The sequence below is a fragment of the Aulonocara stuartgranti genome (genome assembly GCF_965226115.1).
Source record: "Aulonocara stuartgranti genome assembly, chromosome: 5".
Classification (NCBI taxonomy): domain Eukaryota; kingdom Metazoa; phylum Chordata; class Actinopteri; order Cichliformes; family Cichlidae; genus Aulonocara; species Aulonocara stuartgranti.
In genome coordinates this window covers 18,317,987-18,342,118 of record NC_138943.1, presented here as the reverse complement: position 1 = coordinate 18,342,118, position 24,132 = coordinate 18,317,987, and the positions used below count along the sequence as shown (strand labels likewise).

At 38.5% G+C, this 24,132-nt stretch overlaps 2 protein-coding genes across 7 annotated transcripts in view; both read left to right on the top strand.

Annotated features, from left to right (window-relative positions):
* The window catches only part of iars1 (isoleucyl-tRNA synthetase 1), a 67,549-nt gene extending 54,697 nt beyond the window's left edge, over positions 1 to 12,852 (top strand). Inside the window, exons 26-34 of the mRNA XM_082533171.1 lie at positions 2,138 to 2,312; positions 4,031 to 4,140; positions 6,255 to 6,350; positions 7,867 to 8,043; positions 8,343 to 8,463; positions 8,719 to 8,844; positions 9,932 to 10,078; positions 10,953 to 11,105; positions 11,629 to 12,852. Coding sequence (XP_082389297.1) covers positions 2,138 to 2,312; positions 4,031 to 4,140; positions 6,255 to 6,350; positions 7,867 to 8,043; positions 8,343 to 8,463; positions 8,719 to 8,844; positions 9,932 to 10,078; positions 10,953 to 11,105; positions 11,629 to 11,711 — 1,188 coding nt within the window. The 3' untranslated portion in view covers positions 11,712 to 12,852. The remainder of the gene's footprint in view (positions 1 to 2,137; positions 2,313 to 4,030; positions 4,141 to 6,254; positions 6,351 to 7,866; positions 8,044 to 8,342; positions 8,464 to 8,718; positions 8,845 to 9,931; positions 10,079 to 10,952; positions 11,106 to 11,628) is intronic.
* Positions 12,853 to 16,351: 3,499 nt separating this feature from the next.
* atp2b2 (ATPase plasma membrane Ca2+ transporting 2) overlaps positions 16,352 to 24,132 on the top strand; it is a 127,876-nt gene continuing 120,095 nt past the window's right edge. Inside the window, exons 1-2 of one of the 6 annotated variants that reach the window (XM_082533183.1) lie at positions 16,352 to 16,516; positions 16,966 to 17,155. The gene's annotated coding sequence lies outside the window, so the exon portion shown is untranslated. Of the gene's footprint in view, positions 16,517 to 16,816; positions 17,156 to 17,399; positions 17,416 to 20,606; positions 20,673 to 24,132 lie in introns of those variants that run through there. The other 5 variants (XM_082533182.1, XM_082533180.1, XM_082533174.1 and 2 more) reach the window with 5 other exon arrangements.

Genomic DNA, 24,132 nt, shown 5'->3' with positions numbered 1-24,132 from the left:
ATATCATAAGTCTTCTGTGTACCAATGTCAGTGTGTGCTTATTTACTAGACAGTGAGGATCGATTCAGGTGTGAGCTGGATTAATTCAGGTGTTTAACAGGCTTGCAGACTAATCCCCATTGTCTTTAAATCCTTGAAGTCCTTACCTTTTTATTTTTCCAACAAAAGAGGACATTATAGTACTGTCATAGAGAAGAATGTTCTCACCTTTGCAGGATTTTGTACGTTTTTGTTTCTTGAAATTGGAAAATTGATTCAACCCCCCACATGACTGCGTTGACGAACATTAACACAACTTTTACAGAAAAGAGCTTCTGCTGCGTCTTCTGCTGGATCCTCCAAGCTTTATCTTAGTTCTAGCCACTTCTTATCTATCACTCTGTTTTATTTCTGGTGGGGAGGACATTTAACCTTGTCAGCCTCTAGCTTTCCTGCCAGTAAACAAGGTTTATTCAGTCAGAATTGAGAGCAGTGGAGGCCTTGCAGCCCGGTAAACAATCTTTGGAAGCTGAATTTTTCTATTGTTTCTTAATTTCAATAAAACCACATTAAGTATAGATTCATCTTTAAGCACAACAAAGATATTTTATGTTTTAGGTTTGACCTTTTTTGTGGCCAGTGTTCATGTGTCTGACGAGTACTCAGGAGCAAGAGAAAGATTAACTAAGATGCAAAAACCGATTTACATGTTTTTATTGTCCTTGTGGAACAGGTAAACATTTAATATAATTGAATGAATTCTCCTAACATTCAGGGAGGAGAGGTTGGAGTCAGAGTGAGACTGGCTGTTGTGGCCATCTGAATTTTAGCTTGGGTCAGCTTTGCTTTGTTGACAGTCTTGTTGGTGACTCTGTCAGCTTAGTTTCCTCTGAGCTTTATGTCAAATATGAAATGAGTTGCTTTTTTGAGCTGACAGGCTTCCTTCATTGTAATGCACCAGCACACTAAGTCATCACACACACGTTCCCCTACACAGACTAACAGAACCTCAAAGCCATATTTACCCTCAAGATTAAATGAGCTATTTCTTTGTGAAATCAACCCATTGATAGAATCCCATTTTAAGTAAGCTTATATTTTCAACCCCCCAGTGCCCTTAAGGTTTATACATCGACCCTCTACAGTAAGCTTATCTGTGCTCTCTGTCAGCAAGTCAACTGTGCTAGAGCTTGATCTCAGTCACAACCTACAGCATTGTGATTGACTGGACCAATGGATGGCAAGGCCGGGCGGGTGTCAGTATGGCTAAATTAAGTATTGCTGATATGACTGGATCACAGATGCCCCCCCCCCCTCTCTCTCCCCTGACTGAAAACAGAAATATTGACTGAAAAGTGGGGATGGCTTATTGGAGATTTACAGATTGACTGGCTTACTGACTATTTGATTTCAGGGCTGATGTACTCTTTGAGTGAATGGTGATCATTTTTGACTTGCCCTGTACAACTCTAGTATATAAGGTTTTTAACTTTTGTATTATTTCAACTGATTAGAAGTATCTGCTTGTTTTTCTACATAAATAAATAAACCATAACCATTTTCTCTGTTAACAACTGAAGCCCAGTGAGTTTATTGGCAGGTTCACATTAATGCTCCTTTCCGATCTAATGGGAACAGCCTTTGTAATGGGCAATGAATGAACATTTTTAAAGTAAAGTAAAGAAGGGATTGGACAAGGACCCTTCAGCCATGTTGCACAGTTTGTCTGTTTGTTTGGAACGACAGCGCCAGAAGAGCCAGCTTATCCAAGCAGTCAGGAGATGCATAAATCAATCATCTATCAGTCAACTTCTATTAACAGCAAAACTTGAGTCTATAAATCTTGTACATTGTGAGTGTTCATGTACGTAATCAAATGTGTAGTAGTAATAAAAGTACAGTAACTCCCCTGTAACAGTTTACTTTAGCTTAGGTTTTGCTTGAAGTATAGCAGAATAAGATGTTGGTATGTCATTACAGTGAATTTTATATTGAGTTCCAAGCACATCCATAGTACGAGTGACCTACTGTACACTGTTTTTGTACCTGTATCAGTCTTGGGCAGATGACATTGTATTCCCCAGTGTGAGATATTAACAATTTTGCAGCCAACTAAAAGACAATGACATGGTGTGTTTGACTATTCTTCATTCCCCAGGAGCTTAATGTGCGACAGTTGACACTTTCAACAGACAAGGACAAGTATGGTATCCGCCTGAGAGCCGAGCCAGACCACATGGTGCTGGGCAAGAGATTAAAGGGGGCCTTCAAAGCCGTCACTGCTTCTATCAAGGAGCTCACCAGCGAACAGCTTGAAGCCTTCCAGAAGAAAGGTGACAAAAAATTTTAAAAAGTAAATAATCACAAAATTGTTTCAGCAGTGTTGCTGAAAATTAGCGGCCTTATGTTCTGTATTGACTTAATCTTTATGTATCCTTTTTTTTTAATGTTTGCTTGTTTTCTAGCGGTGTTATCAAATTATTAATCAGCTGGCAGTGATATTGCTAAACAAATAATAAAGTGGTGAAGAACAATCAGTTAGTGTTAACGACGAATCCTCGACGAGGAAACCAGTTTATCCTCTGAATCCAAACACTAGCTGGTCTGGAACAGGGTAGGGATCAAAGCAATGCAAGGTATCTTGTCTCTCCAATTATAGAAAGATGAGGAGAGTCTTTGAGGAAGGAGGCAGAAGAGGTCAGCTGGACTGTGGGAACTTAAAATTTCCAATAACTTGCATGTTTGAAGTCCAGCCAGTTGTGAGGCGGAAAGAAGCGATGCATGGAAAGAGACAGATGGTAGAAAAATGTTGGAGAGAGTGCACAGAAAGAAGAAAATGTTTATAGTACTGCAAAGTTACAGTTCATCAATTAAAATCGAACGCAAGCCATGATGTGAAACTGCTTGCTATTAAACTAAACGGAAGCTATGAACAACAGAAGTGGAGCATTTTGTCTGTCTGAACAGTCAGAGTGAATGAATCTTACCATGGAAAAAAGCTAATGGCTCACACTTGAGTTGAGTCCACTTTTAAACTTTTTGTGTAATTTCCATGACTCTGAAAGCGAGAGATTGACCGGTAGGCTAGAAAGTGATTGTAGGTTGTGGCCAATATTCATAACCTATACCTTTTGATGCTATTACTTTCATGAGGTGGAAGAATAATGGTTAAGATAGAAGATGTAAAACAGCAACAAAGCAGGGAGGGACAAAGGAAATTAAAGCGTGGAAATCTCAGATTAGAGAGAAATGAAGCGACTGTTTCACCGAGCCTCCGGGTGAGGAAAAGTGAAGAGGACAGGAGAACACGGTCATGGTTTTTAGTCAGAACAGAGATATGGGTAATTGCTGCCACTGGCAAAATGGAGATATGAACCTGAGCAGATTGCATTTGCGGTATTGTTTTAAAGCTCAGATCTAGTGCGGATGCAGCTAGAAAGACTTAAGTTTTAAGTAATATTAAAATACAAACAAACATCAGTCCAGACCCCAGAAAACAAGAAAACAAATTAAATTTCAAGTTATAAATGAGATTAAAACTCAAATCTCCTTTAGAAGTCCTGTCAGGAGATGAACTCTTCCACCAAATCATGGGGCACATTTATTTAAACAGAGATATAAATAGGTTGAATCATTTTTAACAGTGTCTGCAGCCAGTTTTGATTCATTCACAACACACATCAGTAATCATTATGGCAAACCTTTTTTAAAACACTTAGAAATAATCCATTATCTCTTGCCAGCATAGTAATCCTTGTAAAACTAGATATTAGAATAGAAATGCAGATATTTTGTTGCATTAATTTATTATCAATAATTTTAATCATACACTAAGTATAGTGTTTAACATGGTTATACAATCCACATGTCATCCTTTTTTTTTCCTTAGGAAAAAAAATAATTACTATTTATTGAGATTAGAAAAGAAAAGATTTGTGGTAACCAACATTTTCTTACTTAAAATACTCAAAAACTTTGTTTATCTTGGAATTGATGAACGTTATATTGCTAAATGTATATATTTATGATGAATTATCTGCTTAATTTGCAGGCTCCATAGTGGTGGATGGTCATGAGCTCCATGAGGAGGACCTGAGGCTGATGTACACGTTTGATCAGAGCTCAGGCTCTGCACAATATGAAGCACACTCTGATGCACAGGTAAACCCAGTGCTCTTGGTATTACAACCCTGTATCCAAAGAATTTTGGCCACCGTGTGAAGTTTAAATAAAATGCAAGGAGGAGGTCTTGCAACCTCTTTGCTTTGGCTACCTGTCGATGTTGACTATATTCAGGTGCTCAGTGTAATGTGACTAGATCTTAAAAAAAAAGAACTACTCTGCTGCTGTTGCTACACCAAGCTGCCACATGCTGTAAATGCATTTATGTTTCTTTACTGTGAGTGTGATGTATGAAATTATTTCGCAGCTAAGTGGAATCAGTATATATGCATTTCCCAGAGGCCCTCTCTAATCAGTGCTCTTTCAACCGCATACATGCCACACGGCTGCAGCTTAATACCAGTTTACTGAGCTGGCTTTTTAATTCTCTGTTGCTCACTCGCTCACACTGACTCTTCAGGTTCCATCTGTCTGACGCTCTGTTCTCTCTCATATTCTGTTTCTCCATTGTTTTATGTGTACATTCACTCATCTTTCTCTCCTTCTATCCATGATAAAATGAGAAGCAGACAGTATATCCTTTACTGCTGCCTGGATGTTGTCTTACATTTTGACACTGTAAATGTTTGGGCAATAGGATAGCAGACTAACTGCTTAAAGATTGCTCTTGTCAACTCTAAATGTTAACCTTTTCAAAGTAATAGTTTGTAACAATGAGGTAAAGGACTGGATGGTTCAGTTTTAAAGTAATTTAATTACACTCACTGGCGCTTTTATGTATATCTTCCTAGTGCTGGGTTGAACGGCCTTTTGCCTTCAGAACTGCCTTAATTCTCTGTGGCATAGATTCAGCAAAGGACTGGAAACATTCCTCAGAACTTTTGGTTCATATTGGCACGATAGCATCAGACAGTTGCTGTAGAGTCGTTGGCTGCACATCCATGATGATAATCTTTGGTTCCACTGCATCCCAAAGGGCCTCTGTTGGATTGAGATCTGGTAACTGTGGAGGCTGTTTGAGTTCTCCTGTTAGAAGGAGCCATCAGAAGATGGGTACTGTGGTCATAAAGAGATGGACATGGTCAGTAACAATACTCGGGTAAACCGTGGCATTTAAACAGTTTAAACGATGCCATGCACATCACCATAAGCAGTCTAAATCATTGATAAAAGGGAGGATGGAGCCATGTTTTCATGTAATTTATGCCATCCAAAAGTTGAAGCGGATTCAAAGTCATCTGATGAGGCAGTGTTTTTCCCAGACATTTATTGCCAAAATTTTGTTGAATTGCAGCCTCAGTTTCCTGTTCTAAGCTGACAGGAGTGGCGTGGCAACCAATGCAATATTTTGTTCCTGTAATCCAAGTTTGATATTTTGTGCATTCAGAGATGCTCTTCTGCATACCTTTGTTGTACCAAGGGTTTATTTAAGTTACTTTTGCATTCCTCTCAGCTGGAAACAACCTGGCATTAGCATTTTTGCTCATGAATTGCCAAAAAGTGTTGGCTGATTAGATATTTCCATTAACAAGCATTTGAACATCTGTAGAAAAAAACATGGCCGCTGTATGTGTATATTAGGAGATTAGTAATGCTTGAAGATCTTTATTTTGTGTGAAATACTTTCTTTTTATGACTCGTATTCAGTTTTTGTGGCAGTTTTTGTATGCCAGGACGAGCACATTTCACCTCATTGTTTCTTTCTATTTAAGAGTATTATTGGAAAACACAGCACACAGTTAACTTGCTGTGCAGATAGTGCTATGTACATTTTTCACAGTTATAGCTACATTAACTAATGATCTTCTCACTTTCTGGATCAAAGTACCTGACATATCTTAAAGACATAAAAGCTTGGATTAGAATAAATACTAATGAAATTAATTAAACCTCCAGCTTAAATATTATTCCAAACATCTGTTTTAATCTAAAATAAAATAATAGTAATAATAATGTAAAATGGCTTTTTTATTTTTTACATTTGTTAGACCTGTTTGAAATATTAAGTTATGATCCCCAGAATTTAATCTTGTTTATTAGGGCGCCACCTTCATCTCAAGTCACAGAAAAACATCAGGAGAGTTCTGTCATAAATTTTGCTAAGAGTTTAATCTTCCCCTCTTCTCTTCTGCTCATGATCTGTTATCATTTAGGTCCTGGTGCTGTTGGATGTCACCCCAGATCAGTCTATGGTGGATGAAGGCGTTGCCAGAGAGGTCATCAACCGCATTCAGAAACTACGCAAGAAGGTGGGGCATTTATTTCTGGACCACTACTAGCTGTGGAAACAAGAGGGACACATAACACACCACTCCTGAATTTTACAATCCAGTGTTTAATAAGCAGAACCTGACGTAGTTGCAACAGCAAAACAAAACATGCCACTAAGGCAGTTTGAGTGGTTTTGCTTCAGATGTGAACTTTTTGAGGATGTTTCCTTTATTTAAACAAACTAAACAATCCCCTGCTTTCACATGTATGATCATAGTCCTTTAAACCACTCCCATTTTAGTTAATCTGATGATGTTTCAAGACTGCAGCGTAGAGTCAAAACAGAAACTTTGCTTTTTGTTATATTTCCGTCACCCCAGTCCTCCCCCCGTTCGTCTTTATGTCTCATTGTATTGTCCGGGCAGTTTTGAAATCTTTCCACTGCAGCGTCACAGTTAGAGGTTTCTCCATCATAAGGCAGGCTTAATGGAAGCTTAATTACAGTCTGGCCCCTTTCAGATTCTAATGTTCGAGCTTTGAAGTGGTCTGGGGAGTAAAGACGGATTAGCCAACAGCCCCTTGTTTTCACGAGCAACAAACAGTTTTTTCCGTCCCCCTATAGCAGTGGTGTGCATTGGCTCCCTGCCAGGTTAAATTCCTCCAGTTATTTCAAACTGAGATCTGTCAGGAATTTTCCACCCTGTGGATGGGAATTAATTTTTAGCAATTCTTGTACATGTTTGGTAGTAGTTTGGTGGGTTGCACCTGTTATCACTGTTTGCGTGGGAGGCAGAGTTGAGAAACAGGGGTCACCATTTCCTTATTTTTAATGGACTGTTCCCCAACTGGAGAGATCTGTTGCTTTATTCCCCCCCCCCCCCCCCTTCCCACCACACACACTCATACAGAGGCTCATGTGCACTGTACTAGCCCCATCAGGGTAGGATCAGTTACCTTGACTTGGAGAACCCTTTAAACCTTCTTCCTCTTATGGACTTCTCTGTACCTGGCTGTCTGTCCGCCCTTGAGCCAAATATTGCAAATGGCGTGTTTGCAAGAATGTGTGTGCTACACTGTTGGTACGTGTGTGTGTGGCCGTGCATGTGTGTGCCCAGCTGCACACTCAGAATAGGATTAGATCAATGTGTTTGAATATGTCAAGGTTATTGGAAGTTTGCGGCATATGATGCCAAAATAAATGGGCTGTCATCCAGTAAAAATGTCCCCTTGTTTGCTTTCACCTTTATTTCTTCCTGTATGGTCTCTGCTTTTTAATCCAGCTATTCTACTCTTTTGTTCATCTTTTCATTTTGTTTGTCTCGTTCTTCCTTTCAGGTAATCATTTCCTCCAGATGTAATTTATTTATAAAGGAGGAAAAAAAACTTTGAAGAGAGTTACTTGTGCTAAAGATTTTTTGTGTCCTTTGCAGTCATTGGATTTGTGCTGTTGTTTGAAGACCCACTGAAGCAAGACTTTTAGCCTGTTTACTCACCTGCTCCAATAAAGAAAACTCTCACTTCTCATGCCACTTGTCTCTTAATGTCTGGTCTTAGGGGCATTTGGTGCCATCAGATGAGATAACGGTGTACTACCGCTCCCAGCCAGAGGGGGAGTACTTGGACTCTGTGATCAAGGCTCACACTGACTTCATCCTGGCTACCACAAAGGCTCCACTTCTCCCCTTCCCTGTCCCAAAAACTGCCAGCGTTATCATAGATGAAAAGACCCAGGTATAAAAGAATACGTGTAGACCAAGCAGGGTTATATATGACTGAGTTTTGTAGCAGCTTGTAGTCTGACACAACCTTAAAGCATTCATGAAACGTGCTGGAAAGTATTTAGCATATACATAATATACACAAGGAGCACTCAAATTGGTGTTACAGTAATAAAAAAATTTTAACTTTGTGTTTAGTGGTTACCTTCTTGCAAATCTCTTAAGTATATTTGTTGCAGTTGTCATGAGACTGAAACTTATGTGTGCTTTTCTCTATTGACTCTTTCACTCTTTGTTCTATGTCTGTTGCAGCTGAAGGGTTCAGACCTGGAGTTAACCATAGTAAAGGGATCTTCGGCCCCTCGGGCTCCTCTAAATGGACCAGCTTGCACATATGTCAACCTCCAGGTGAAGGTCAACAACAAAGAACAAGGTAGCACATGGGGAGAGAATCTGTTTTTCTCCAGTTTAAGTGGTGTAACAGGAAAACTGTAACTGTCTAATTTTAAATAGAGTTAAAATAAATATTCTCTGCTGATGATTGAGATTATACATATGTGCAACCAAATTCACATATAATATTAAATACAACTATAATATAAATACAGTAACATTATCTTACCTGTGATTTACTTTTAGTAACTGTTTGGCTATGTTAATAATCCTCTTGAACTGGTTTCTTGTGCAGAGGGTGTAGTGCTGTTGGAGAATCCCAAAGGGGATAACAGGCTAGACTTGGACAAGCTGAAGAAAGCGTGCAGCAGCATCTTTGGAACCAATAACACACAGCTCAAATTCTTCAGTGACGGAACTGGTGAGAACTAAACTCCCTTCTTTTTTATGAGAACATTTAATCATGTTATTTAAAAATGTACATCTTCTTTTTACCTCCAGATATTTAATAACAATGAAAATTCTTCCTTTATTACCAGTCGGTTATTTTATCTGTCATTTATTTCACTTTTCTTTTTATATATTTCTGGGTCCTTTATTTTGGCTGTTTTCGTGCTACACTTTAACCATTTTTAATTTTATAGTTTTTCTGCAGAATTTTGACTGTTTTTCTTTTCCACTTTTCTGATCTTCTTCATAGCTATAATGTCAGTAAAAAATAACAGAAAACACGGGTAGTTACACACAGTGTAGCAAACTTTCGCTGTAAAACTCCACTTTGCAGAGCAGTTCATTTTTAAGAGTAAGGATCATTTAAATTATTATTAAACAACATAATATTGTGCTTTTTTCCCCCAGCAAATTGAAATCAAAGAGAATTAATTAATTAATTATTTAGTCATAAAATGGTTCTTTCTGTTAAACTGTAGAGAAAATAAACATTTCATAAAGCCTTCTGACATAAGCTAGAGCACTTTATCATGCGAGAAATGCCAACAGAGCTTAGTCAGTTTTTTGATTTCATTTATCATGACAACAGTAAAATCAACCATTATCCTGTGATAATAAATCTTAAACTAATTTTATCTTTTAGGCCCCAGTCATGCAGGCCTAGAGACTGGTTCATGACAACCACCAGTCGCTAGGGAAAAATGAGTATTCCACAAAGAGGTCTTCTGTGCTGAGACCTCGTTGTGATTGCTGTGGTTGCCATGGACGTAGTTTGTGCCGACTTGTCTGCAAACACTCGACAGCTACTCACTAAGCAGTAACCGTGATGCAAACCTAAAGTGAATACTGCCTTGCCTTCATTTTATCCAGCAGCAGGCAGGGTGAAACAACCACTGACTAACTGGTTAGAGAATAAGCATTGCTCCCTAGCTACAGGTGGTTGCCAGGGGGTCTCCACCAGATCTCTAACTCTGTGTGACTGAGGACTTGTTGGTTTTTATAGATTTCACAAATCATCATGAAACATATGTATATTTGTAACTGTCTGTTTCTTACAGAGCTGACCAGCAAAACGGACGTGCAGACTCTGACTGGTAAAACTTTGTCAGTGACTGCGGGAACTGCATCACCTGGCCCCGCCCCCTCCACCGACACCATCGCGTGTCCTTATGTAAACCTTCTACTATGCAACGCTCAGCCAGCTGGTGAGAGAAGCAGCCACAGAAACTGAATTTATGTGCACAACACGCTTTTCTCACTTCTAAAGATTAATCTTTGTCTGACCAACGTTTTATTTGAGAGAAATATTGAGAAGATTTTCTTTGTTTTGTTTTGTTTTGTTTTTGTCCTCTTTATATTTGCATTTATATTCGAGATTGAACTAGTTTTAAATGAAAAGTTTGACATTGATTTTGCTCCAGACCAAATTTCCTCCACTGGGGCTTCAAACATTGATTCATATATTTATTCATTTATTCTGTACTTGTGCCTGCACAGCCACTTAAATTAGCTTACCACCAAAACTAAAAATGGTAAAGTGCTTGCCTGTGGTCATCAGCACCACAGGCAAATGGTCATGGTAAATGGTAAATGACCTGTATTTGTATAGCACTTTTCATCAAGATCATTTTTCATTTTTTTTGTAAGTTAACCAGCTGTTGGTGGAGACAGAGTGGCATCTGTCTCCTCATCGCTACCATCAACTACCATGTATATGGATTTCTTGTCAACATTACAGTTATTCCTATTATTTTAAGTGGATATTGACAAGGAGTAACTGTAGCTGTGTTTAGGTTTTTCTTCCATTTCTTCCAAGTCATGCATGCTGGTTGTGCAGTTATGATGCAGTTTTGCTTCTACTGCAGGAAATTGAGTATAATCCAACTTTATCCTTTGAGTCATTCAGTCTGTCCTTTCACCTTTCCCTTCTACTTAGCCAGGATGTTTTTCCTCATCTTTTCCCAGCTGAAGCTTGTATATATGCCCTCTCAGGACAGAACTATCCCTGCTAATAAAAAACATTGTTAATGATGTAACATGTGGTACAGTTCTCTTTAACACCCTCCCTATCTCTTCTAGAGTGCCAATCAGGAGACGTGGGTACCCTCCTACTGGTCAACCCAGTAGGCCAGAATCGGCTTAACCACGAAGGCTTGCTCTCTGAGACTGCCAAAGTTTTTGGCCTCCGCAGCAGGCGGCTCAAACTCTACCTGGATGAGGACCTTACTCAGGGTAAAAAAAAAAAGATCACTAAAACCATCACTGAAACAGATTTTAAGGCAATTAATGGCTGATAGAGATACGGTGATTCCTCCCACACTTTCTCATGAAAAGTTAGTAAAAACATGTAAATGTATTTGCCAGATTTTCCTTAAAATACTACTCAGTACCTAGTAGTACATGCAGAAAAATGGCTTCTGTGACTGGAATAGATTTTGCAAATCTGTACATAGGCAGATTTAAAAAAAAAAGATTTTCAGCTTGTAGGGAAAGCTGTAAGATTCTAGTTGTGTATGTTGTTAGATGCTAAGCTGTGTATTCTTTATTGTAACCAGTAGGACGTCCAAATCAAGTATAAAACACGAGTTAGTGCATTGTCATTTTTAAAAAATCGAAGCATTTTCCTGAAAGACACCAAGTTTCTTTTAACTGCTTTGATAAAGCAAAGTAACTTTCCTTAGCTGTAGGGTTTTAAAAGTTTTAAAAACTGCTCTTCTCAAATGTAATTTTAGCCATAAATACTTCTGTTTTCCAGAGCTGCCAGCTGATTCTTCAGTCAAATCTCTTGACACCAAAACTCTGTTTGTGAGAGTTCTTCCTACGACCGCTGAGGCATAAATCCACAAACCACCTGAAGAGCATTTGTCTCTGACAGACCACATGTTCCCTAAATGAAGGTTTCTACCACTCAATAGCCCGATTGATGTACAATGGAGTAGCATGGAGTAGCTTCATATGTTTATGATGCTTTTTGAATGCAAATCAGGGGTTGTCTGTCAAATTCAGAACTGTTAGAATGCAGAGTCACAAACAGAAAAGTCTTTGTGTAACATAAACTCAGATGGAAAAAAAAAGAAGAACGTTTTGGGATGTCTTTATATTTAAATGGGGGGGTCTTTATAAGAGTCGATGGTCTCTCTCGCTCCAGTTTTCTCCCTGACAACCACACAGGTTTTCCCCCCTCATATTATCCTTGTCTGCAACTGTAAGTAGCTGTTTCTGAAAAGTATCTTGTTAGGTCATATTTAATGTCGACCAAGAAGGGATTTTTCTGGGTGATGGTGTACATTCTCTCCTAAAAAGTGGGTTCACCTCTGTAACACAGTGATGGTTCATACATAACCAGCTCTTTCCAGGTTTCGAGGAAACAGTTTAATTTGATTAACTGTCAATTTTACCAGTGGATGATTTTCTTTATTATGATAATGATGCAAGCTACTTCTCTTTGAGGCTTATTTGAAGGCAGCTTAGTCCAGAGTAATTATTGCTTTGTCTCATAATTGGAAAAGCAAATTTGGGCTATTGTGCTTATACACCATTTTGAATTTAACAGATAAACTCATTGTGCTCACTGCATTGAGAATCCTGTGACAATGGAAAAGGCATTTAAAAGGTGAAATGGGTTTTTGGGCTGCTGTACCTGGGGACAAAAAGGTTCTGCAATGAAAAGAGCAACAAATGAATAGTGTACTATTTTAGGTGACTGAATAAATCAAAGGTGACTTGGAATCAGCATGTTTTTTTTTTTTCCTTGTCTCCTTTCTGTTCACTTAAACCTCTTCGTGGCAGTGAGAGACAGAATGTTTCTGTGGGATCCTGCAGTCTGACATTTTGAATGACTGATGTTACTTTCTTTAGCAGCAAGGTCAGAGAACAAATACATCAAAATGCATTACAGATGCTCTCAGCTGTGGTAAAAGTACACTTTGGCATGTGGACTTACTTTGAAAATGAGTTACAATAAAATCTCTGAAGTTAATTTCCCTCTTTATTTTAACTCCACGTGGGTGCTTTACTTTTTTGCTGAACTGAAGTGTTAAAGGTAATGCATAATTTAGACTGTAGCTTCTTGTATGACACACAGGTACTCTTAAGGATTTGGCTGTTCAGTTTCTGTTTTCTCCTAGTCCAAAATAGCATCACATTCACTATCACAGTGCAACAAAGCAGCCCATGACCAAAATTAGATGACTAGTGCTAGCATAACTCCCAGCTGAACCCTCTGATCCAGATACATTCATCATTCAGTTGACTAAAAACAGCCCAAAGCAAGAAGACCTAATGTGTGAGTTGGACTTCTGTCGGAAGTAACAAGGTAACTGGACAGCCCTCCTAACCCAACACCACAACCTGCCACGTCGTTGCAAGCTGCATCGATACCATGCATCGTGTTGCAAGTTTCTTGCAGAGATCTCACAATAACTAAGTCCATCTTTTATATATGGTGTAATACTTTGTTTCTGCATTTGTTTCCATTTGAGCCTATGCAAAGGGGTTTTCACCCTTTTGAGTACTCAAAGGCATGTAGCTCCATGTAGATGATCCTATGCTGGGGCTAGGGACAAGCACAGATGGTAGCATCAATGGATGCTTTTCATTGTTTGCAACACTGTTTAATTTCAGCTTTTTGTATGTTATAACTTCTTGGCTCTTCTTAGCCAAAAAGTTATAACTTAGTAAGGACCAAGGGACAGTGCAAGCAAAAGTACTATCCTGAAGTATTATCTTAATCTCAGAAGTATTAATCTTCCCATTAGGTTATTCTTTTGGCTCTATTCCTTATTGTTATGTCTGGGCCTGTTTTTAATTCTGATTACTACAGAGCATGCATTAGACACTGATTTGGATGATTCCACAAGTGGTTTTCATAAGGCATTTACCGGGCACAGTGTGAGGCTGATGTGGCTTTCCAGTGAATGTTTAAATGGGACTTTTATTAATCCGTGTCTGCAAAAACCAGTTTCCCGTTGGTTTGGTTGTTGATTTGCATATTTTGATTATTAAAAAAAGCCAGGAGGAAGAGCAGTCTACTTTGGTAGTTGAGGTAATTCTCAGCTGGGGGCGCTGCTGCAAAACATCATCTTCTACACATCCTTGCAACGCCATACCATAAATTTACTATTAATTTACATCCAAATTAAATGCATAAATAGTCCATTAATCTTCTACCGTGCAGCTAATGCTCATAAACATTTCTTCACCCTGCACCCTGCTAAGTCATCAGCATCAACACTGTATAGTAAACTGCTTCCATTCACAGTTACCCATAAATACATCGACGTCACTGAGATCCACTGTGGAGCACCTGTGAACACATAATTTCCTCTGGGATTAATAAAGTATTGTGTGATGTGTTATGTTATCCACAGAGTGATTTTACATATTAGCATTCAAAGTTATTCTCATATTAAAGGAACAGTGTGTAGAATTTAGTGGTCACAGAGTACAAACAACCAACTATTCCTCCTTTAAGATAAAAACAACTTTGGCTTATAATGTAGCTAATTCTAAGCTAATAAAAACAATATTCAAAGTACATGTGAATATATACTAATTAAAACCTAATTATCAATATCATAATTAATGTCTGGAAATAGTTTTCTCTAAATTTCCCCCATAACTTGTGGAAGGTGAAGTATAGCTACTCAAAATCTTGGGGTGGGGAACAGTGATGATGTCATTTCTGTTGGTTTTATGTTGTGGGATGGACATTTAGTATGTATTGAGGTTTCTTTAAAATCTATATATCTCATTATTATACCATATGTTATTGTACATTTATTACCATTTATTTGTTAATGAATTGACCTTGATCTGGTTTTTGTATTTATCAGGTCAGCTAACAGGAAAAATGACATGAAAAGGATAGCAGAGAGGAATAACACAGATTTAAGTCAATTATCTTTATTTGGTTGTCAAAACTCAACAGGCTCCACAAAACATGTTTTTGGTCATAACTCAAGAATTCATGCGCAAATCAAAGCGTGATTTCACACAAATTTAGTCAAATTTACTGAGCAGTATGATAAAGTGATGGCATTTTATATTCAAAACAATAAAGGTTAATCTTACTGTGGCATCACATTATGCAAAAAAAAAAAAAAAACTCCAGACAAAACGGTTCACATTTATCTTCATTGTTTCCTCTCAATCCTATGCAGTACATGAAAAAGTAAGTTACTGTTACTGTTTCCAAGTACCTTACCAATTACCAAAGTAGAATACCCAAACATTATTTGGTGAGGCCATATGTTCAACAGCTTGGCTCAAATCGGGTGATGACGGGGCAGCAAATCTACAATAAAGGGTTTATACTGGTCTTTTTGGTGTGTGTGTGTGTGTGTGTGTGTGTTTTAACTAAAGTTTCTTACAACCTAAAAGATACTTCAGTACATCATAATTTGAGTATAGCTCAGTACATGATGCTTGTTTTGAGCACAGTATTTTCTACCTTTGATTCCAGCATCCCTACAATCAGTGTTATTTCATTGTGATCATTTTCTCCTCTCCCCTCCTGAGAGGAGCAGCATGCATCTTCACTGGTTAAATATTAAGTACACAGCTCTGTCTCATCATCCTGTCATCCATCTCGCTCCCATCTGCTCCTGCTGCTCCCTTTGTGCCTCTACACACCTCAGCCTGGGCAAGTATGCAGGTCGACGACCCATCTGCTGATAGGCATTACAGAAATACACTATGCTACATGGATGAATTGAACATGAACCCTGTCGTGTGATTCTAATGACAGACAACAAAACTCATTATAGTGTACTGCAGTGACAGAGAAAAAAAGTTGCTTGTGCAGAATAAAAACGGGTGTTCTTTCACGATATATAGCCAATAAGGGTCGTTTCTAACAATCTACCCTGGCAACAAGTGTGCTGTGTAATGGAAAAATCTAAATCTCTGCCAGTAAAACAATTTTCAGTGCTCTGCATGTTGCCAACTTCAGAATGACAGCAGCAAACACTACCTAGTAAGCACAGTAGGTAAGAGGATAAAAAAAAGAAGTTGTTACTTTGGATGCAGAGCTTGGTAAGCCAAATGAGGGGAATACACCAGCCACTTAATTTAAAACAAGTTCTAGTGGATGGCAGCATTTTACATGATATGTAGGTATATTACTTGCAAGACTGTAGTAAAATAAATAATAGACTCTCAGTGTGCTACATACTAAATGCTGTGTAATAGTGGGAAGACCACAGCACATTGCTGACATCAATAAACATGTTTCAGATTAGTATTGAAATAATAATATTAAGATAGTACCTTGAAATGTTCTGCACTGATGGGGAAAACAGGCTTCCACACAAAGTCAGAGATGTTTTATTTACGTTTTATTGCTGTGCAGATTTAATTACGGCAGGTCTTGAAAACGTTTTTTTTCCAGAACCTTTGACTGTATAATTATCAAACTGTGAAATCTTCAAAAAATCAGGTTAATGAATTTTGTTACTTTTGTTAGGTGGGTATTTTGTGTTTTCTTGAACACGCCACACATTTCTTTTGTGGTCTGCCTGCAGCCATCTTTATTATGACAAAAAAAAAAAGACGAAAAAGGGGGAAAGGGTGTATTTTATGAGAAATTAAACATGTTTCTCCTGTGAAGAGTTCAGGGGAATATGAAAATGTCCTAAAATGTGGTAAGTGTTGATTTTAAAGTCCGACTTCTTGTAACAGAGAATAGTTAGCTTTAAGGTTTGTTTTACTAGCTAACAAATGCAGGTAAACCTTAAAGGATAGCAAGAAAACAATTAATTAATACATAGATGAAAATATAAATTAATAAATAAACAAAGAAGATGCATAAGAAAAAGAAATGAAGTATCACTACCCCCAAATGGGTGGTGTGCAGTTTTATGACTAACATTTGGATTCGTTTACATGAATAAACTATAGTATTTGTAGTGAGCCTGACTTGGTATCCTTGCACCTTGCTTCAGCTGTGGTCCACTTTCTGCTGTTTCGTCTGCATCAGCACTGAATAAATGGTTAACTGGTAAGAAGTATCCAATACAAATAAATAACAGGCAGGCTCCGGTAAATTGGATTCAATCTTTTTTTTTCTTTTTCTTTTTTTTTCATACTAAAGCAGCTGTGCGTCAAAAGTAACCGTCAAGCACAAAGTGGATAAATGCATTGGCGACGAGCATCGTGACTGTGGAGGGGGCACCAGATCCCAGTTATCTCCTGATCATCTAAATGCGGCATCTATCTACATCCTGATGCGCCTGCTTCTCCTCCTCCTCCTCCTCTCCTCCTTCCTGGAACGGCAGAAACAGGTAGGACACGCTTCCGATTTGAAAACGCATAACCCACATATCCAGCTCGGGGGTGGAGGTGGGAGATAGTGCTTTTACATTCTAGTTTGTACGTTCCCTTTTTAGTTTGTCCATGTCGTGGTTGTTAGGAGACCGCTGTCAGATGAGGAGTCGGTGATAATGGGAGATGTCCTGGCATCTGTAGTGAGATGCGTCGGCAGCAATAACACACTGTTGCTACCCACGCTCTTTTTGCCACAGAGACGTGCGTTCTGCCGCAGGTATGCGGTGGAACAGAGGGGATGGATGCAACCAATTAGTTTGGTCCAGTATAGTTCCACTTTTATTTGCGTGCATTACTGCTGTACCCCCCCCCCCTCACATTGTAGAATTTGAAAACATCGAGGCTAGTATAGGGCGACCCATTTTCTGTTCTTCTATCCTTATAAAGAAAGCAGCACAACTCAAAATAGCACAATTTGAGACTCTGCATTAACACACTTCAGTCACATCTAATTGTTTGCTAGCACATGCTACCTAAGCTGCAATACAATGTTTAATGAGAAAATGCTTATAATCTCCGACTTTTCACATTGTTCTATTTATAGACTGACAGCAGAACTTGTGCAGCTCCTACTCTGTAAACTGTCATCAGTTATGAGGCCATATTTCAATTTATACTTTCAAAGGGCATGTTTTGTTATTTTGCATGCATTTACGTATTTCTTTTCAATGGTTTTGGAAATACCTTTTCTTAGTTACATTGTTGCTTTTACTGTACCTCTTATTACTCTTCTGTTATACCTGCGTAGAAGGATTTTTGGTGCATACCAAAGAGGATTTAACCAGAGCCATATCATGGTTATAAACCCTCTATACTTTAATTGTAGTTAACAGTATTCTTCTTTCTTTCTTTTTTTTATTAAATTTTTTTGCTGTGTGCGAGGTTATTTGTCGCTTTTCTCACATGGTATACTTTAGGTTAACTGATTCCCTAGTGCTACAGTCTCACTAATGATGGCAGTGGTTGGAAACCACAGCACGACCAAAATTGTCACTGTGTGCAATAAACTTGGGATCTTGTTGCTTTTGAAATTGTTGATTTGAAGATGGGGACCAGGTCTGCGGCCACTCTCAGTCAGTTGTCATCTTCAGGACAGCGATAAAACAGCAGTAAGTGCTGTTATCGGTTCATGATGGAATGGGATCAGCTTGGCAATTACATGCAATCTGTTTGTGATGATAAAGCGGCTGACTGTGATAAATCAGCAAAAATCACTACCTTCTGTTACAAATTTGTTGCCGTCAGCATATACAGAAATTCACAGTAACTACTTAAATTCAGAATCCAGTTGTGTTTCAAATCCACCAGAATACAACCAGCTGGCAACCAGCTGAGTCGGGTCCCCCATTGTGAAGCGATAATGTCACAGATGAGTTGAGCGATCAGTCTGACTGCATTTACAAATTAGACCGAAGTTATTTGCAAACCTTTTCCAGTCTTTCTGAGAGTGAATGCAGTCAGTCTTCAATAGAGAGACAGGTTACCTCCCAGCAGGCGATCTATGCAATTACTGGTCGAAAGTGATTACCGCAACTACTTGCAATCAATTGCAGATACAAAAAAATGACACTGGCAGTTTTTCCTAGTGCTAAGGAGATTGCTGTCCTATTTTTACTTTATGACTTTATGACTTTATGACTGAGCCAGGAAAACCTAACTGCAAAACATTACAAAGCTGTTACCATCTTTAGCATAACAGAACCCTTTTTATCCTTATACCAGTGGTCTCTTCCAGGATGACAGTGCCCCCCATCTGTGGAGACAAGGTGTCAGTTGTATGATGAGTATGAAAATGATGTGAAACATCTGCTGTGACCTTCACAATCAGCCAGATCCCAGCCTAATTGGAGCATTTTAGAAAAGCATGTTCAATTGTATCAACGTGGTCTGTCCTTTACTTTTTCAAAAGTAATAGATTACTCCTGTAAGGTTATTGTTGTAGTACGTTGTAGTGTAGTGTAGTGTAGTGACCAGTTCACCTGGAAACTACAGGTGAGGGACTGTCTTTCCTTTCATCCTTCCAGTGGAGTGCCATAGATTAGGAGAATTAATGCAAAGGAGCACACAAACTAACGCACCGTTTATTTCCCTGCTAATTTGTCACCAAATTGTCTTTTAAAATTGTACTTTGAACTGCACTGTAATCCCTATTGATCTTCTTGCAAACAGAAGTTCCCTTGGTATTGCTCTTCTGACACTTTCAGTAAATAATGCATATAAATAATGCACTTTGTTTTGGGGGTTTGTAGTCCAGCAAGAGCACAAATCTATGTGTGTGTGAAATCTCTTGAAGGCTTGAAAAGCATGAGGCTGAAACACCGAGCACCTTGGCAACAGTTATAAGTGATGGGTAATCCATTTGTGGGAATTTGATCAAACCAATGCAAGCTGAAGAGCAATAGACACTCCAATCAAATAGCATTTAGGTACGTTTGGAGAAAAAAAAATGTGTTCACACAAACAGCCGCTCATAAAATAGTTGATTAGTTAATGAAATCACGAATTGTAATGAGCCATTTAGGACTGTTAATTACTGCTGCACATTCAGTGCTCCTTCTGTCTGTCATTTTCATATCACAGCCCAGTGTTAGAATTAATTTTACCATGACCAATTCTCACTGCAACAATCAGAAACACGACTGCAGGCATAATGGTCCTCACAGAATCTCTAGACAGATGGATGAAAAATCAGACTGTAATTATTTCATGTGTATTTTCCCTCTCTTCTCTCTTCCCTCCCTACTCATCCTCTCTTCATTCCACTCAGCAGCATGATTAAATGTATTTTTTGTCCGTGGTGTAATCAGTGATAAAGTGGATCATTGTTTGCTCTGTCCAGATGTGCCAATTAAAAACTTGACACCACAGTTATCTGTTTCCAACCATTTTCAGTGCACTGTTTTATAGCGGCAGAGCACGCATGTCTCATTTTTGTCCTTAAAAAGAAAAAAATACATCTTAAAATCAGTGGCTAGGCAATGTGAATTGTGGTCAGTGCTGTGAATGGCATTTTCACACAAATTACAAGCCACAGATTTCCCTGGATGAATACAGCAATTTTCCTTTGATCATTCCTTTTGTTAAAACCCCCAAAGAGAACAACTGTGGAGTGTTTGTTTCTCCGTTTTGATGTAAGCACTTACTGTCTCATTACATTTGTTGGGTTGGTTGCTGTTAAACGTAACAGCTTAAGTTCAGTGGCTATTGCAGCTCCTGTTATACACATCCATTCATTACTCAATTCTGCTGCTAACCTTATTACGTAAGCTGAGTGTTACGCCGTTGTTAACCTGATTTCTGAGTCTTGGCAAAAGTGGACTTTCAGCATTTGCAGTAAGAAAATCTGAACTCCAGGGTAAACTGCACATTAGAGGGCTTACAGTGAGCCGTTTGGATTTGGAGCACTCGGGTCGAACCTTTCGCTCGGCAAATGCTCCAGTGCGACTAAAGGAACTCACAGAATTACACTTTAATGTAAGTGACAAACTTGTACGTAGACAATGGTTCTGTGCTATTGTTGTGTCTCTATTTCATGCGCTCTATAGTGTGTGTAAGTTGTTTGCATAGTAGTATTTTTCATACCCTTACTTTGTAGGCTTAAAATTCCTGCCACATACGAGGCACAGCAGTTACCTCCTTCCTGCTGACTTGCTGTTCTTTGTTGCATTCTCCCAGAAATCAATGTGCTTGTCTTTTGGGCATTAGAAAAAAGTAGAACTTTTATAACTTGCATGGTGAGAGTAGCAGACTTCATATTGTCGGCTTATTGGAATATGCTCAGTGACAGCAGCTAATTTAAAAACTCAAAACAGATGAAATAAACAGTGTTTTTTAATTAATTTTTTTTTGAATAAATAAATAAGGTGCTGATATAAAACACAAACTAATTACTCTGAGCTGCTACAATATGATATATGGATACTTTTTTTTATTTATATATTTATTTATTTGCTACTGGCTATATTCTGAAAAGTTTGGAAACTCATTCTTATTTATTGCCTGCTGTGTTTGGCAGTTTTTTCTTGCCAGGATAATTAAGCTCAAGAAAACTTTGAAGGCCAGTAGGAAGGAGGGAAATGCTTTAATGCCTATGTTGGACAATAGCCGATACAAATATTTCATTTATTTTTAACATTTGTATCTATTTTTGTTGTAGTGAAACAATGAGAAGTACTTAATACCAAAAACAACAGCGACAACAGCAACAAGAAAGATTCTTTAAGGTCTTTATTTGGCTTGGTCAAAATTAATGTCACACAACTGACAATTGTCATAAACCAGTATCAGTTAACTAGGCCGATATTGGGTGATACCAATAATCCCAAAGTAGTCCTCTGATGTTACCCAAAAGCAGTAATCTTATGTTATTATCACAGAAGAAAAATTAAAAGAGAGCAGGAATTAGGAGAAGAGTAGGTATTGATAACCTAGCCACCTCTCACGTCATTGTGGAGGAATTTACACCAGTGTTCTTTATAACATTGCTTCAGTTCACTGATGTTTACAGACGTGTATTCATGCACATCTCTCTAAAGGTCTCACCATCAGGTTGGGGTCTGGACTTTTGACCTTGATTCTCTACATTTTTCAGCCATTCTATTGTGGAGTTGCAGCTGTGCTTGGGATCATTGTCCTGTTGCATTGTCCAAGCTTGGCCGTTAGACACATCCCATTTGAGTCTAGAATACTTTGGCATACAGAGGATTACATTTCGATTCAATGGCTGCAAGGTGCCCCAGTCCAAATCGTCACCCCCCGACTAGTATGGGATTTTTGTGCTGATACAGTGTGCCGTGTTTTGTTTTTGCCAGAGTTGTCACTGTACATTTTGGCAAAGTATTTCCACATTGGTCTGGTCTTATTGCAAAAGTCTTCTCCTAAGAACCTAAGGTGCTCTGCTATGTTTTGTTGTAGATAATATACTTCCCCCTGACAACCCTTCCAAACAAGTCACACTTGCTCAGTGTTTTTTTAATTGTACTTGTTACTGTAACTATAAAATTTGTCATGCTAAATGAGATAATTAGCTAATATTACAAAGTCTATGTAGTATGGGTATTTTCAATGCAATGTAAGGCTGCCCTGTCCTCATGACAGCATTAGTAATCTTAGCAAATACCCAAAACACCATATGTTTCCAATCGAACCAGAAAGACCTCTAGCAGCCATACATACCGTATTATAAATCATGTCTCCTGGGAGAAAAAGAGGAAATAGTATACTATTTTTATGGTGCCACAGAGTTAGCAAAAGGTCAGGGTGGCAGCATGGGGCAACAGAATGTTGGACAGTAGAGGATCATTGTTTAGTTTCATGTCTCTGCTATGAGTTATACTTTTCTTTACCCCAAAACTGTTCTCACAGTGTTGCATCATGAGAAGTATACATTGTGATTGTGCTGTGAGTGTTTTTTTCTGTATTTCAACCAAAAACCATGAGTTTGGCCTAACATTTCTTGGTTGTTCTACATCATACCTGAACTCTACAGTCTTTTCAGGTTAGAAAACTCTTTTTTAACAATTGAAAGGTAAGATTGTCAAATCAAATTACAAATCATATGTTTTGGTATCTATATTAGATGAGTTGTAAAAATATTTAGTTAGAGAGGGAAACGGACATTGAAGACATATCAAATTGAACTTTTCTGTTTAAGATCAGAGACAGTGTTCGGAGTATACTCGCTGTATGTAACACTAACGTAATGCTGAATGTCATGATGGAGTCATCTAAGCAAAAAGCATGGAAAGTGCGTCTCTCTGCTGCTTTTTGGGGTCAGGCATGGCTGCTCAACAGATGGTTTACCACAGCAGCATGGGTAGATTACAGTTATGACTGGTTTTCTGTAGATCTGAAAATGTGTTGACAGCAAGGTTGAAGGATTTGCTCTTGTTTAGAGGTCACCTCTACCTTATGTTCATCTATAAAGGGCAGCTGCTCATGCTGTAAGTAGCAGCCAGTGTTGAGGGTCTCTACTAGCCCAACATGAACTGGGACATGAAGCATTATGTGGCACGGACAGATACATGTCAGTAATAAAATATGATATATAGAGTTCTTTTAGGTCAGTGTTATGCTACAGTTTTTGAGGTTTCAAAATAAAAATTATTTAGTGGGACTGGACGTATGAAGGAATCTCAGCGTGTATCTATGGGTGGGGACAGGGTGTAACGTGATGCTCATGGTTAAGCGTCAAATTCATTTGTCATTAAATTGTGGCCTTTAGGTTGTCCTTGTATTGTAGCTTTTGTCAATAATTTTACAGAACAACCTGCTCTGAAGCACAGCCAAAGCACACAGGTGAACCTGTTACGACATCTTTATTCACCGCCATCTTCCATAAAATTGCATAATATTAATTCAGGTCAGTTTTAGGAGACTTGTATTCCACTAGCATTTAATAATTTTTCATGAAAGCACATTAAGCCCCATGGATGAACCAGTGCTTGCTGAGTGACACAGACTCTCTAAACACCACTAAAGCTGTGCAATGAGATTCCTGCAGGGTGAAGGCATTTGGAAATCCATCTGTGCTTACAACTCTCCTCTGTGAACATGTTTCTCTTGTATCTTTGCTCTCCCTCTATCCTCCTTCATGTTTTAACCACTTGGTATCAATTACTCATTAATTACTCACTAATAGTAATGTAGCTACAAATACACATACGAAACAAGTTAGGGCGTTGGATTTGAAATAAACAGCGCCCACTTCTAAGCTTGTCACTTGGCCTGGGGTGCTACTTCGGTCTAAAAGGTGGTGACGGGAGGGAAAAGTTATCTGCTAACACAAGCTCCTTATGATTATTATTCCTGAGGGAACAGGCTAAAATCAGAGATATCTGAACTGTTACTATCACTTTGCACTTTTCTTTGTGCTTTCTGAAGAACTAAAAAGAATAACAGAAAAGAAAAGACAATTTCATATCCAATAAAAAGA